This window comes from Lutra lutra, chromosome 14 (assembly GCF_902655055.1).
Source record: "Lutra lutra chromosome 14, mLutLut1.2, whole genome shotgun sequence".
Taxonomy (NCBI): Eukaryota; Metazoa; Chordata; class Mammalia; order Carnivora; family Mustelidae; genus Lutra; species Lutra lutra.
The window spans coordinates 63,481,095-63,494,836 of NC_062291.1; the positions used below are offsets into that span (position 1 = coordinate 63,481,095).

The 13,742-nt window shown below is 52.9% G+C and overlaps 1 protein-coding gene across 5 annotated transcripts in view; it reads right to left on the reverse strand.

Annotated features, from left to right (window-relative positions):
* Positions 1–13,742, reverse strand: part of SH3PXD2A (SH3 and PX domains 2A) — a 236,766-nt gene that overhangs the window by 113,605 nt on the left and 109,419 nt on the right. For 4 of the 5 annotated variants that reach the window (XM_047701410.1, XM_047701411.1, XM_047701408.1 and 1 more), the window contains one exon: positions 6,616–6,692. In XM_047701410.1, the coding sequence (XP_047557366.1) occupies positions 6,616–6,692 (77 nt within the window). Of the gene's footprint in view, positions 1–6,615; positions 6,693–6,858; positions 6,965–13,742 lie in introns of those variants that run through there. The other variant, XM_047701412.1, reaches the window with a different exon arrangement.

Sequence of the window (13,742 nt, forward strand, 5' to 3'; positions counted from 1 at the left end):
ACCGGCATTCTGGGGGCAGAGGACGTGTGGGCCGTGAGGGCCTCAGACAAAGAGGCCTTTTGGTCGAACCACCGTGGCATCTTTACTTAACAGAGAGCCCCAAAGGGAGCCGCATGGAGGGCTCATCCTGATTTCAGGCTGACGAGAGGCTCTCAGCTCAGGGCAGCTCCCATCAGCGCCACCGCCAAGCCCAGCTCTGGCCAAAATCATTTGGCAGGAGATCTTGAAGCTGAGCAGTCCGTCCCCAGGGCCTGGGCCGATGATGACTGTCAGAGCTGGGGAACCCCCCTCCCCAATCCAGCCATTCTGAGAGGACCATACGTGGCTATTTCCAAGGACACCTCCAGACCTAAAAGTCTGCCATTGGATATCCAAGATCTCTGCCGTTGGGTGGTTAAGTCTGGGCCTGAGGGCCTCAGGGCCAGCCAGACACAGGTTTGAGTCCTGGCTCTACCGTTCATGGGCTGTGTGATGCTGAATGTGCTGCTTGCCCTCTCTGAGCTCAGTAGAGTGGGTTTGATATGGCACCTATTTGTTAAGAGGCTAAGTGAGATTATGACAAGGAAGAGCCTAGCACAGTACCTGGCACTGAATAAACACTCTGGAAGTTTTAGTTGTGCTATTGTCTTTGCTGTCATTATTCTTTAGGTGAGAGCAGTGATGCAAACTAGAAAGAACACTGGGATAGGAGTCAGGAGACCTCAATTCTAGTTTCAGTCTGGTCCTTATACACTTGCTACATGAGCCCACCTCACACCTCAGGTTGTCATTTCTTCTAGGATAGAGTAGACAAACTCTGGAATCTCACACTATCTCATGGAACACCTGTTTGAGGAGGTAAAATGAGTTCTGTGGGCACATGTGAAATGATGCCTTGTAGATGCCCACCTTGGTCTTGGAGAGCACCATGTTCGTTAGTACAGCAAAGGCTCTGAGAAGTCCTGCAGGGAAGAAACCTATAGAGCTTTGTTTAGGTCAGCACTTATTAATAATCATGACATGCTGGGGGATTGGCTTATTTAATCATCACATTAACATTATATACCCATCTCAAAGGGTATGACTAATTCCACTTTTACAGAAGCAAATAAAGCACAGAGAGGTTAAGTAACTTTTCAAGGCCACACAGCTAGTAAGCAAGCTTTTCATTTGGGCCATCTGAATCCAGAGCCTGTGCTCCATCTGATCTACTGATCTGTATTGCCTCCCGCACTACCCACAGGTCTCTGATTATGGAGCAGGTCGTCCAACAATTTCTACTAACAGCCCACGGAACACAGCTGGGACATATCCAGGCCACAGACATTCTGAAACTTCTTCCAGCTCTAACAGTCCAAGGCTCCAGCACTGCAAACAGCACCACTAGGAGTGAACTCCATGTCTGACCCATCATGCAATCTGACTGAGCCTTTCGATTCAGGCTAGGTGGGAAGAGCTGGAATGAGCATGACCTCCCCTCAGCATCTAGGGAGGGGGCCGCTGCCCCATGGGGCTGCTTAGGGTACGCAGGCCCCCACCCTATGTAAGCTGAGCTGACTTCAATCCCCTTCTGACCTTGCCATTCTGTGGCCCAGGGCGATCGTGAGCTGGCTAAGAGCAGATCTGGAGAAATAAGGCAAGGGAAGTAGCTGAGGGCAAAGGGTGCCTAGGGCTGGGGGAGACTGGTGAGGAAGTACTAAAGAGCTACCCAGGTTTGCCATCAGGTAGTCCTTCCAGTGCCCCCTTCTCCAGTCCTAAACTGCCCTGAGGTCTCTAGATCCTGGCCTGCCCCACACGGTTTTCTGAGAGCCAGCGACACGGGCCACCATTTGCACCGTGTCATCCTTCTAGAAGACACAGATTCAGATAAGACAGAGGTTGGCTGTGTGCCTCTGAGACCTCCACCCAGATGCGGCCAACACAACCCTGGTTTCTCCAGTGCAGTGGCATGGGAGGGGCCCCTAGGCAGACTGTCCTCAGACCTTCTTCGAAGGGACCCCACCACCACCACGTCCACGAAGCCCACCACTCTGGGTAGGTCTGTCCAAGGACAGAAATGTTTTACATCTGGCCAAACAACCATGGGCGTCCTGCTCTTTCCATGGGATCAAACGTTGTCCTCTTTTTAGGAACATCATTTTGATTTCTAATCAATGGAAATCTGGGCAAAAGCTGAGTGACCAAGGGCAGGGGATGGGGGGAGGGGTCATGGCACAGGGGGCTGGAGTCCCACCAAGCTGGCCACCCACTCCCTGCCCCAGTCCCACTCCTGGGCTGCTTCTGGCCTGCCTGGACTCTTTCTCCTGGATCCCTACCTAGGAAGCTGGGCTCATGGAACTTCTGTAAATCAGTATCTCAAACACAGGAGTTCTCTTTTTGAAGGACCAGGCTGCAAATCCTTTTGAAATGGAAATAGCATCTCATTCACAGTAGCACGTGAAGCCATGTCACAAGGGCTCCTAGTACATCGGGGCTTCAGGGACATGTCACCCTCCGGAAGGTGTCCTCTGCTCGTGTGTGATCTTTGCATCTTGTTGGCAGACATTGCCTGGATACCTACGTGGGGCCGGGCTTCCTCCTTGTTACTGAAGACACAAAGATAAAAGGTGTGGTCCTCAAGGAGCTCCAGGTCTGGAAAAGGTGGACACACAGAAACTGTCCTCCTATAGAGGATTGGTGTCCTGTCTGGAGGCATGCACAGTTTTCACAGCAGGGGTGCTCAGCTTTCCCTGGGGAACCCAGGGGGCTTCTAGAAAGGGCACCGTGGGAGCTGAAACCCCAGGAAAAGGACTAGCAGGGGCAAAGGGTGGCAGCTTGGGACTCTGGCTAGTTGGGAACGGCGGCACTTCCGATGGACTGGACTGCAGGGCGCGGAGGATAGGCAGATGCTGAGACCTGAGCAGCACTTCGGACGAGCCCACAGAGGGCCCGGCCAAGCTCCTCACGGGTTCTTATGGGCAATGGGGCTCCTCTGAGGGTCTTCAAGGAGAAAAGGGACACAATCAGTTTTATTTCAGGCTAGAAATCCTTTTCCTTGGTATATGGACTAACAGAGATGGAGACATTCTATCACTTGGTTTCCCCAGAGTACCAGCCAACTTGAAAGGCATGAATGCATCAGTCTTTGCTCTCTGCCTCAGTCTCCCTATCAGCAACACTCTTAGAATGAGGCCACAAGAAGTCAGTCTCCCTGTATCTAGGACTGAGTATAACAGGAAGCTTCTGGTGCTTCTTCAAGGAGTGTGTTTTGGTTGGGACATGAATCTTTCTCTTTATTAAGGTGAGACCCAATGACGGGCCATGCATGGTGAGAGGGAGATGCCCGGGACTAAGAACCACCACCCCCAGATAGTCTCAGTTTTCAAACCTGGAAAGTGGGGGATAAAACTGAATGAGTCTGGGAGGTGCAGAGAGTCAGGGGTGGGGTGGGGAGAGATCCTTACCCCTTCAGGGCTGACCCCCCTCTCCCCCAGTCTGATTACAACCAACCCCTCATCCCTCCCACAAAGAAAGCCATTGATCCTGAAAGCAAGTCTCTCTTGGACAGCAGAATAATAGAAGCAATCTTAGCTTTTTGGGCAAAAAAAAAAAAAAAAAAAAAAATCTAGTTGCACCCATCAGGAAATGGAGACTTGTGTAAACGTCATTACCATGGCAAAGGGTGAGTTGATCATTCTCAAACACTGCTTCTCACTGCCCCCCACCCACCCCCTGCCCCAGGATATTTATTTTATCCCACAGACAAACACTGCAAAGATGTATTTCACACGCAAATGGAATCACTTACACAACTGTTAGTCCCAGCCCCTAAAGTATAGCTCATGCTTGTTAGTGAGATGAAAGTCTTCGACTTTTTGAGGCCACAGAACCATTAAATATTAACCGCATAACCGTGTTGCCCATTAAATTAATTTATGGAGTTAAAGAAATGCCTTTGGAACCCCTCTTGATAGACACCCAGACCTCAAGTGCCACATAAAACAATCACCCGGCTGGTGCTCGGTCAATTTTCCGTGACGCTCATCCAATCTGCTCCATATATGTTTAAAATTAACACTGAGATTTGGGCTGTGAAACCACCTTTGGGCAGAGGGACTGGCTGGCCCGCGAGGGCAGGGAGCCTGAAGTCTGGGGAGGTCTGCCGCACGGTCAGACTTTCCACGTCTGAGTCCTGGCAGGGGAGCTGGCTGCTCGAGGTGCAGAGCCAGCTTCACAGTATTGGGTGCCCTTGAATCCCCAGCAAATCCCGGCCCGGGAGTCCACACGGTCTAGGAGCCCAAGGAAGATGCTGGCCAGCAAAGCATGGCTGCATATGCAGGGTATTTGAAATAAAAACTCCAGCAGTGTGTCCCAGGACAGACATGGATAAGGAAAGGGCTGGCCATGGAGCAGAGTGCATATGGCACTGACCATGGGATTCACGGAGGGGCCAGTGATATTGAGCGAAACTTGGATCCGGAATGGCCATAGACTGGACCATTGGGAGGCAGAGCTGCGACATGCAATGCTGGGGTGGGGGTGGCTAAGGACTATTTCTGGCTTATCCCTAATGACCATTCCAAGGTCATCCCAAGGTCTCCGACAACGAGACCACAGATTCCAGCTTTCTAGTTCGGCAGAATTAAAGGTCACTTCTGCACTGACCTGCCCCCCTGCCATTCTCAGAGTAAATTACAGCCTGTGAGACGGCTGGCTGCTTGCCGAACCCGACCTGGCTCTGAGCAGCTCCTGTCTGTGTTAATCAGGTTTGGAGACCCAGCCTCTTGCAGACCCCACTTAAATGGTGCCCCCGGCCAGCAGCAGCAGCACTGGAGCCCCAGAGCCCCCCTGAAACTCATCCTGATTCAGGAGTCCTGTTCAAAGCCTGATCCCCGGAGATAAGATGTTATCGGTTTCCTCCTCCGGATGGCCCAGGACCCAAGACTGCAGATATCCTCGGGCTCCAGGAGTCTCCCAGGCTGATGTGAGCCATAAATCCCCAGCTGGGAGAGGCCTCCCCCGCTCTTCGCCCCCTCCTCCCCGGTCTGTGCCCATTTATTTAACTTCTTGGGAAAGATATAAGGAGAAATAAAAGCTCAGGCGGCAGCCATCAATTGAACTGGAAATGGCAAATGCCCTTTAAAGAGAAAAATGAATATTGATCCGAAGAAGAGGAGCCTCTCGCATAAGGGAATTCATCACTGGGAATTCTTTTTAGGTTACGGCAGAAAATGTGACCAAGTATGATTGACTCAGTCATGAAACTGAAACTTGGGTTCATGGAGACTCCATGGGAGTGCTCGTCTGCCTATCGGCTTGGGAACACCAGTTAGGACATTAACAACTTGCTTCTTACTTAAACACTTTTATTGCTCAGCATAGTGTTTCTGAATCATAAAGTATTAGCGAATGGACAGACCCTACAGCCACAGCTCTGTGCAGGGACAGAGCATTTAAGAAGCGACAAACACTGTGATACACATTCTCCCATCCAGCCCCCTTCAGGAGCCCTGCGAGGGAGCTGTCTTTACCCTGTTTCACAGATGAAGGAACCTGGGCCTCAGAGAGGTAGACTAGCTTGCCCAGAGTCACAGAGCCTGTGGGGAGGCAGTGGGATTCGATTCCAGCTCGCAGGTTTCATTTAACTAAGAAATCCTATCTCCACGAAAGCCAGTGGGAACATTAAATTGTTTATGCCTTGTAGTAATAATAATCCAAAGCTGGCGTTGGCTGACTGCCTCCTCCCGTGCTTGCACTTGCTGGCCTGTGTCACTTGCTTTCCTCCCCATGACTACCTTCTGTGGAGCTACTAGTCTCCCTATCACACAGATGTGGAAACTGAGGCTCTGGGAAGTTCAGTGGCTTGCCCAAGTTCACAGAGCTAGTGAGGATTCTGAACCCAGGCAGCCTCGCCATCCAGAGGCCATGTGTCAAGGCCAACGAAGTGGGCGCCTGGCATTTTCCCTGCAGGGGTCCTGGGCTCTAGTCGAAGGCTAGGCTAGTCTAGGCTCTTGTCTAGAAAGACAAACGCGGTCTTCTTCATGACATCGCTGTCACTGTTTCTTCTCTTCGTTGGTATTGGCTGTTTTCACGCACTGTGAGTGAGTGCACACACACCTGTGTGTGTGTTTGTGTGAGTGTGTGTGTGAGCGTGAGCACTGGCACGGGTAAAAATGTGTACATAAACATCCGAAACCATCAGGACTTCTGTGAATAAACAAATATGCAGTTCAGAACTTTCAGATGCTATTGAACTCAGAATTGATTCCAACAACTCTGGTCCCAAAAGGAATTCAAAGCAACAGCTCCCCTGTGTCCAGCAAAATGTCACATACAGAACATCTCCCTTCAGCAGGAGACCCCTTACTCCCAAGCCCGTGGAAGTGATTTAAAATAGCGTTTTGTAAACACAGGCGTGTCCTGAAAAAAGTCAAGTCTCAGCGTGATCCCAAGGCCCTTGTGCCCCAAAGAGTGGCCCAGTCACAAGTGACCCTTCCCCGAGGGACACTCAGACCCACCTCCCTGGCCTGGAAATGCCAGGCGTGCTAGACCACAGCAGAAGGTTTGGGACAGATGGTGCTCCTCCATGGACAGACAGACAGACAGACTCTGTGGCTGGCTGGCCGGCCCCTCCCCCACCTGCAGGCGCACGCTTACCCGGCAGTACTCGTCAATGGGCTTCAGCCTCTTCACAGCTACATCCCGGATGTGGCTTCTCCGGAAGAGGATTTTGCCTGGAACAGAGAGGGCTGTGAGCTGGGTGACTCTGGGGAAAGCTGCCATGGGACCCCGGCCTCCTACCTTCTCAATCCCCTCTCCCTCGGCTTCTCAGCGTTTCAGCTGGCCACCGAGTACCACCGCCCCTGCCCAGCATCAAGAACACAAGAGATGGGCAGTCACCTCTCCCAGGGGGCAGGAGGCGCCCGAGGCTGAGAGCCCAGGACCTCTGGGGCCCAGGAGTGGCCTCCGAGGCTGCCATCTTGGCCAGATCACCTTGTCTGGGTCTCAGGGCAAGATCGGTGGCCTGACGTGGGCGCGGCTCCCAAGTGACCTCACAAAGAAATACAAAGGACGGCCCAACCCACACGCTGGGTTTTGTTCTCAGGCCCTTCCCTCCTTGAGAAACCGGCATTCATTCCTGCCAGCCAGGCAGGAATTCCTATTCTTAGTTTAGGTGGGAGGCTATTTCCAGGGCGGGCGCGGGCCAATGCCAAGGAGTGCGGCTGCCCCAGCCTGACTTTTCCCCAGCCTCTCTGCACACACAGCCTCTAGCAGTTCAGGGCACCAGGTGCAGATGGGAGGGCATACCCCTCTGTAGGTGTGGGCAGGGCTTACAGGAAATGCCAGCCCCTGCAGTCTCTCCAGCAGGCTCTTCCGAGCTAGCCCACTTCAATTTTAACAACTAGATCAATGCATGGTCCTTTTCAGCTGGTTCAATTTAGAATTTGAACTCCTTGGTCTGACTCTCAAGTCCTAACAGCTAACATTTCTGTGCCCCACTGCCATCAATGTCTAGGTAAACGCCCCCTTTTTAGAAGGCCTTCCCTGATTGGCCAAGCTAGGAGTAATCTCCCACTTTTCCACACACTTTGTCCATTCCTAAGGCATGTGCCCCATTCTGCTGTGTGTTACAGATGTTTGAGAATCTCCATCCATCAGGGGTCCGTCTGACACATCTTAGAACCCACATAGCTCAACAAATGGTGAAGTGCTCGCCCTAAAACTGTAATAGGCATCCACTGTCCCTGTCTGCCTGATTTCCCTCTGGAGAGCCTCCCTCCTCCATTCCCAGTCCTTGTGGTTCAAAGGGGCTGACCACACTCCCTGGCAGCAAGGGTAGGCGTGTGACCCAGCCCAGCCAACCAGAGTCACAGTGATTGCCTCAGAGATGGGCAGGGGACCTGATCTGTGCCAAGGAGGGTCAGCCGTGAGACTTCTTCTGGAGCCCTTTCTCTCCCACAGTTGCTGAGCTGGCAGGATGAAAGCCTGGAGCTTCTCGTGGCCATCTTTACTATTGCCTGAGAAGGAAACCCACAGAGAGAAAGGAGCAGTGCCCAGAACAAAGTAGGTGCTCAGTGAATGCTTCCTGAATGGTTGAAATGCAGAGCAAAGAGATGGCGAAGGGCAGGTTCCTTTGACATCGTTTGAGCAGCAGGACATAGTTGTTCTGAACCCAAGGTCTACCTGCTACTTGCCACGTGCATAAAACAAGAAAATTATATTTTGCTGAAACTAGTTGGAGATGGATTATTATCACTTGCATTAAAGGAGTTCTAATGAAGAGAACGGCCATTGCAATGTGAACAAAAATGTAGCTTGAAGATCAGTTCATGGGAGCTTCTTCTATCAAGGCCCTAGGGAGGTACTAAGCATTGTCTTGGTTTAGGCTGTTTCCCAGAAGCTGACCCAGAGACGAGGACCTCCGGTGGTTTATTTGGGAACGGTTCCTGGAAGACAGCACGGGGGAGTGGAAAGGGAGGGAAGGGAAGGAAGTATTACCAAGCCAGTTAATCCCCATGCGGAGCCAACAGCTCGGGTCCTTTGGGGAACCCTAGGGATAAAATGGACTGTACCTCTAAGATTTCCCTATTGAGGGCGAGGAGCATTTACCTCCAGCTCCCGGCCTGTGACCAAATGAGACCATCACATCTCCAGCTCCTCCAGCCAAGTATGTTTGCGAGGCTGGAACGAAATCCCCGGCCATTCCCATGAGCAGCCTTGGGAGACAGAGGTGAAGGGTAGGGGGGACCAGGGGTGGGGGGCACTGAAGACAGCTGTTACCGCCTGAGCTCCCGGTCACCAGCCCTGCTCCCGTCAGACAGCAGAGCAGCTAGTCTGGCCTGTTGTGGGTGACTTGTTTCCCACTGGCATCTCTCATCACCCTACATCGGGTGTGACCAGCTCCTTCTTCCCCTTGGCATCACACTCCACTCAGTACAAGGCTTTGTATACAGCAGGCGCCCCTCACCGCCCCCCAACCCCCACCCCAAGTGCCTGCTGATGCATTCATCTTCCTCTCCTGCAGTGTCCCTCAATCTCTCGTTCCTCCCTTCCTCTCTGAAGCCAGGCAGACCAGCCATCTCCCCGTCAGAGGCCTGACACTCTGTAGACTGGACAATGTCATCAAGATAAATCAGCTCTGCCATGTTCGTTCCTTTAGAAAGGAGATAAAACAAGATTTATCAAGACACTGGAGACCGCCTCTTTTCCTTGGGGGAAGATGTCACAGATTTGGTATTCCTGGCCTCCATGCCTCCTACCCTTTTTTGGCTGCCTGTCGCCTTGCCGCCTGCATGCCACTGAAGTGTCCGCACACAGCCCTGGGGACAGCTCGTGAAACAATCGTGCAGCACGGGAGACCGGCTCTCACTCTCGGGCCTAACCAGATGATGAAAGGCCCTGGGCGGACTTTCTGAGTCCTCTGCCTGAGCCTCCCTCCTCGGGAGCTGGAGGATCCCCTGGCCCGGAGATGCCCCTGGCCACGTGGCACCTCACAGGGCCCAGAAGGATGTGTCGGAGCAACGGAGGAAAGTGAAAGGAGAGACTGCAGCAGGGACCCAGGCCCACAGACCTGGCTCTGCCCTGCGTGCCTCCCGGAAGGAGATGAAACATGACTTACCCCTTCTCCAAAAATAGCACTCGTGCCCTTCCTCATACTGGCGAAGGACGAAAAGGAAAGGAGGCAGATGGGAGACAAATTGCCTCCCGCCCCCACCACCCCATCCCAAGGCTGATCCACTCTCGGAGCTTGATGTCCCCAAATACATACATCGATCACGTAAGACCTGATCCCGCTGCAGGCAGAACCAGCAGAAAACTCATAGTTAAGGGACAATGAAGGAGCCTCCTTAAGGTGCAGAGAGGGCTGGGAGAAGGAAGGGATGGGGGTGGGAGAAGTGGGGAGACAGGGGTGAGGGCACCCTGTCCACACTGGTAAGGCACCCCCAACTTGCCCCTCGTGCCCACCCCCTGCAAGGGACGCCACCCCGCCTCTGGGCCGGACACCTCCCCTCCACGAGGCTCGTGGGTCTGCCGCTCAGGTGCAAAGTCAGAGGAGAATTTCTGTACAAGCCATTTCCCGGCTGATTCTAGTTTTTTGGAATTCCAATAGGGCTTCTCTCCTTCCCACTGAAATCCTGACAGGAGCAACGTTTTCTTTTCTTGGGGCTTTGGCCCAGGCCGCAGAGGGTAGGAAGGGGAAAAGAGGGAGGGAAGATCTGGAAGGGATTCTACGGTCTTGAGTTCTCTGTTAGGAATCCAAACCGCACTCGGGAAGCCACACCAGGGACTGTATTAAAAGGGAGAGAGAAAAAGAGGAGGAGGAGGAAAATCCCCATTAAGGAAGCCGAGACCACAGGGCATTAAAGGCCTCTTGTAAATGTAATTCAGCCCGCTCACAGCTCCTGCCAGAGTCTTCAAAGCCACGCAGGCACTGCCCCAGAAATACGATAAAGCATCATAAGGAAGATTATGAACCAGACCTCAGGACATAACTCATTCTTGAAAGTGGAGAAGAAAGCTGTCGGGCCTGACAGGGTCCAAGCACATAGGTGTAGGTCCCTCTTGCTGCTGCTCTGGGCTGGGCTGAGAAGGGGGGACAAGCAGAAGGAGCAGGGGCCTCAGTCGGAGGCCTGGATTCAAGTCCTGCCTGGGCCACAGGCTGGCTGTGTGACCCTGAAGTGGGGTCCTCCTCCACTGTGGCCTCTGCATTCTCATCTGGAGATGGAAGGCCTGGGGCTCCGCGGCTGCTCCCTCCGGGGGTCCTAAGATGTATACAGTGGGGCTGGGGGGCACTGAGAGGGGCAGAGGAAGAAGGAAACAAGCAAAAATAGTAGCCAAGGGCTTACTGCGTGTCTGCACGCACTAAGAGCTTTCCACTGGATCCGCTTGCTTAATTCTCATGGCTTTGAAGCAAGTACTTAAAAAAAAAAGATTTTATTTATTTATTTGACACAGAGAGAGAGAGAGAGAGAGCACAAGCAGGGGGAGCGGCAGGCAGAGGGAGAGGGAGAAGCAGGCTCCCCGCTGAGCAGAGCGCCTGATGTGGGGCTCCATCCCAGGACCCCGCGATCATGACCTGAGCTGAAGGCAGTCACTTAACCGCCTGAGCCACACAGGCGCCCCCCAAGTACTTTTATTATCTCTGCTTTGCACAGGAGATGTTGGCTCAGAGAGGACTTGTCCAAAATCACACAGCTACTAAGTACCTGAGTTGAGACTTCAGTCTGGGATTTTGAAGCTCACATAGTAAGGGGGAGGGAGAAGGCAATGAATCCAGAATTCTTTGGGGTCCGATCAAATAAGGCCTTGAGAGCCATGGTGAGGATTTAGGATTTTAGTCTGTGTGATGTATTAGTATTAGTAACATGTCCTCCATGCTGCGGGCTATGCTGTGGTCTGGGGCACAGCTGCCTTGGGGGCTGACTGAGGCCTGTGTAAGCAGTAACTGTGGATGGTGGCATACACATGGTGCACCACGTACCAACAGTCCCCCGAGGGCTCTGCCTATCTGATACAAGCAGACCGGTGAACGGACCACAAAGTAGGAAGGAGAAGGGACACAGTGTCTAGTGGACTCTGGAAAGAAAGAGCTCCCTGAAACAGCATACCTCCCTGTCCTTCCTGCCCCACCTCGTGGGTCATGTATCAGCCGGAAATCAGGGGGAATTGCCTGTCAGAGGTCAAGCTCTGCCTCAGTCCCCAGTGTGGCCTGACCTTCTCACCAGGAGTGTCCACTCTGGGCCAGGACACATAGATGGGGCCTTGACTCAGGAAGGTCCCCATGCTTGGGGGGCAGGGGTATTTCCTTCTGCCCAGGATACCAGGCACATAATGAGGCATCTCAGTGGTACCTGATGGGACTTAGTGGTGGACATTTGCTTCTGGAAAATGAATTATTTCGTTAGCCAGGACACTGGCTAGTAGAAAAGGACTCGCCTCTGGGCCTCTTTTGGTCTGTTCGAGTGGATCTATTCTTAGCAGCCTCTCACCTTTACGTTCGCAGTGTGCATGTGCACATACACACATATGTACCCCCTCTTTCTTGCTTTCTCTGCCATCTGGAATGCCATCCATCTGTCACTGTCCTGATGCTCCAGGTGCTAAGAACACCACAGAGAACACGACAGATGGGGACCCTGCTCTCAAGGAGTTTACATTTGAACTGGCAGGGCCGGGGGTGGGGTGGGGGGGTGTGTGCATGGAAGGGATACAGTGTGCAATTTTCCTATCTAGTAAGTAGTTTGGTTATACCTATGTGTCTCCCCCTACTTCTAAGAGAGAATAAAACAGGGTAATGGGAAGGGGCATGTGGGGGTTGGTGGGGAGAGGTGGGGAGGGTGAAGGGAGGGGTGGAATTCAGCTAGTGGCCAGGGAAGTTTGGCGGAGACTTTGATGAGGAGAGGGAGCCAGTCATGCAAAGCTCTGGGGCAAGAGTGCTCCGACAGAGGCAACCATACAGTGAATTTGAAAGACAGAAAAGAAGCCAGTAGCAGTCATTTAAGCCACAGAAAGGAGTTTGGTTTTCTTTGCAGCACCCTGGGCCTCCTTCCCCATCCCAAGACCTCCTCCAGGAAGCCTTCCTTCATTGCCAGCCTTGTCCTCCTTTCCCAGACTCCAGGGCTCCCCCCATCACCCATCTCCTGCTATCCCAGGGAATTTGTTAGGGAGGGAGCCACCATCTCAGGGCCCCCTCTTACCTTCCCAGCCCCTCTGATGTACAGGCCACCCCGGCCTCCCAGGGCATAGATGTTCCCAACTCTCTCCCTTCAGTGCAGCCCAGAGAGCCTGGAGCGTCACAGGGGACTAGCCTAAGAAATAAGGGAGGCCACAGCATGGCCCCGAGACACCAGACCGCATGGCGCAGAGACCTCGTTCTCCACGAGCGACACCCCTACCTATCTAAATGGATCTGAGGACAAAAGGGGAAGGGGGTGAGTTAGCCTCCCAGGGCAGCTACTTCAAAGTACCATAAGGTCGGTGGCTTAAAACAATAGGAATGTATTCTCCTCCAGTTCTGAGGCTGGAAGTCTGCAAGCGTGGGCAAGGCTGCGCTCCCTCTGGAGGCAATAGGGGACAATCTGTCCTCGACTCCTATAGCTTCGGGGACTCTGGGTGTTCCTCGGCTGTAGTGGCAATCACTCTGGTCTCTGCCTCTGTCTTCACGTGGCCTCCCCCCTCCGTCTGAGTCTCAAACTCCCTCTGCCTTTCTTCCCTAAGGACACCTGTCTTTGGGTTCATGCCGGCCCTCAATTCAGGATGATCTCATCTCCAGATCCTTATCGGAATTACATCTGTGAAGACCCTTTCTCCACGAGGTCACGTTCACAGGTTTGGGGGTTTGGATGTGGACCTATCTTCTGGGGAGCCACTATTCAACCCACTACACAGGGTTATGGGAACGTCCGCAGAGCTGGTTATGGGAACGTGACAGTCTTATATCCCTGCATTGCAGTCACCTTGAGAGCAGCGATGACTTTCTATTACTCCCTTTGTCCCCAGCAATCCCTGGCATGGAGCTGGGTGCCATGAATATGGGTGTTGCCTGATGCCCTCAGGAAGGTCAGAGGATTGTAGCAGGGGGCAGGCAAGCTGTGTAGGTCGGAGAGCAAGGAAGTTGGGGGATGGTGTTCCTCTCTGGCTCTGCTGGCTGATACGGCACCCAGGAGAGCCTCTTCTTTGCCAAACCAACTTGGGGAGAGAAGATGCAAAGGTCACTAGAGGAATCCCCCCCACCCCTGCAAAGAATGACATGCATGTTTGCTCAAAATTCATGCTGAAATCCT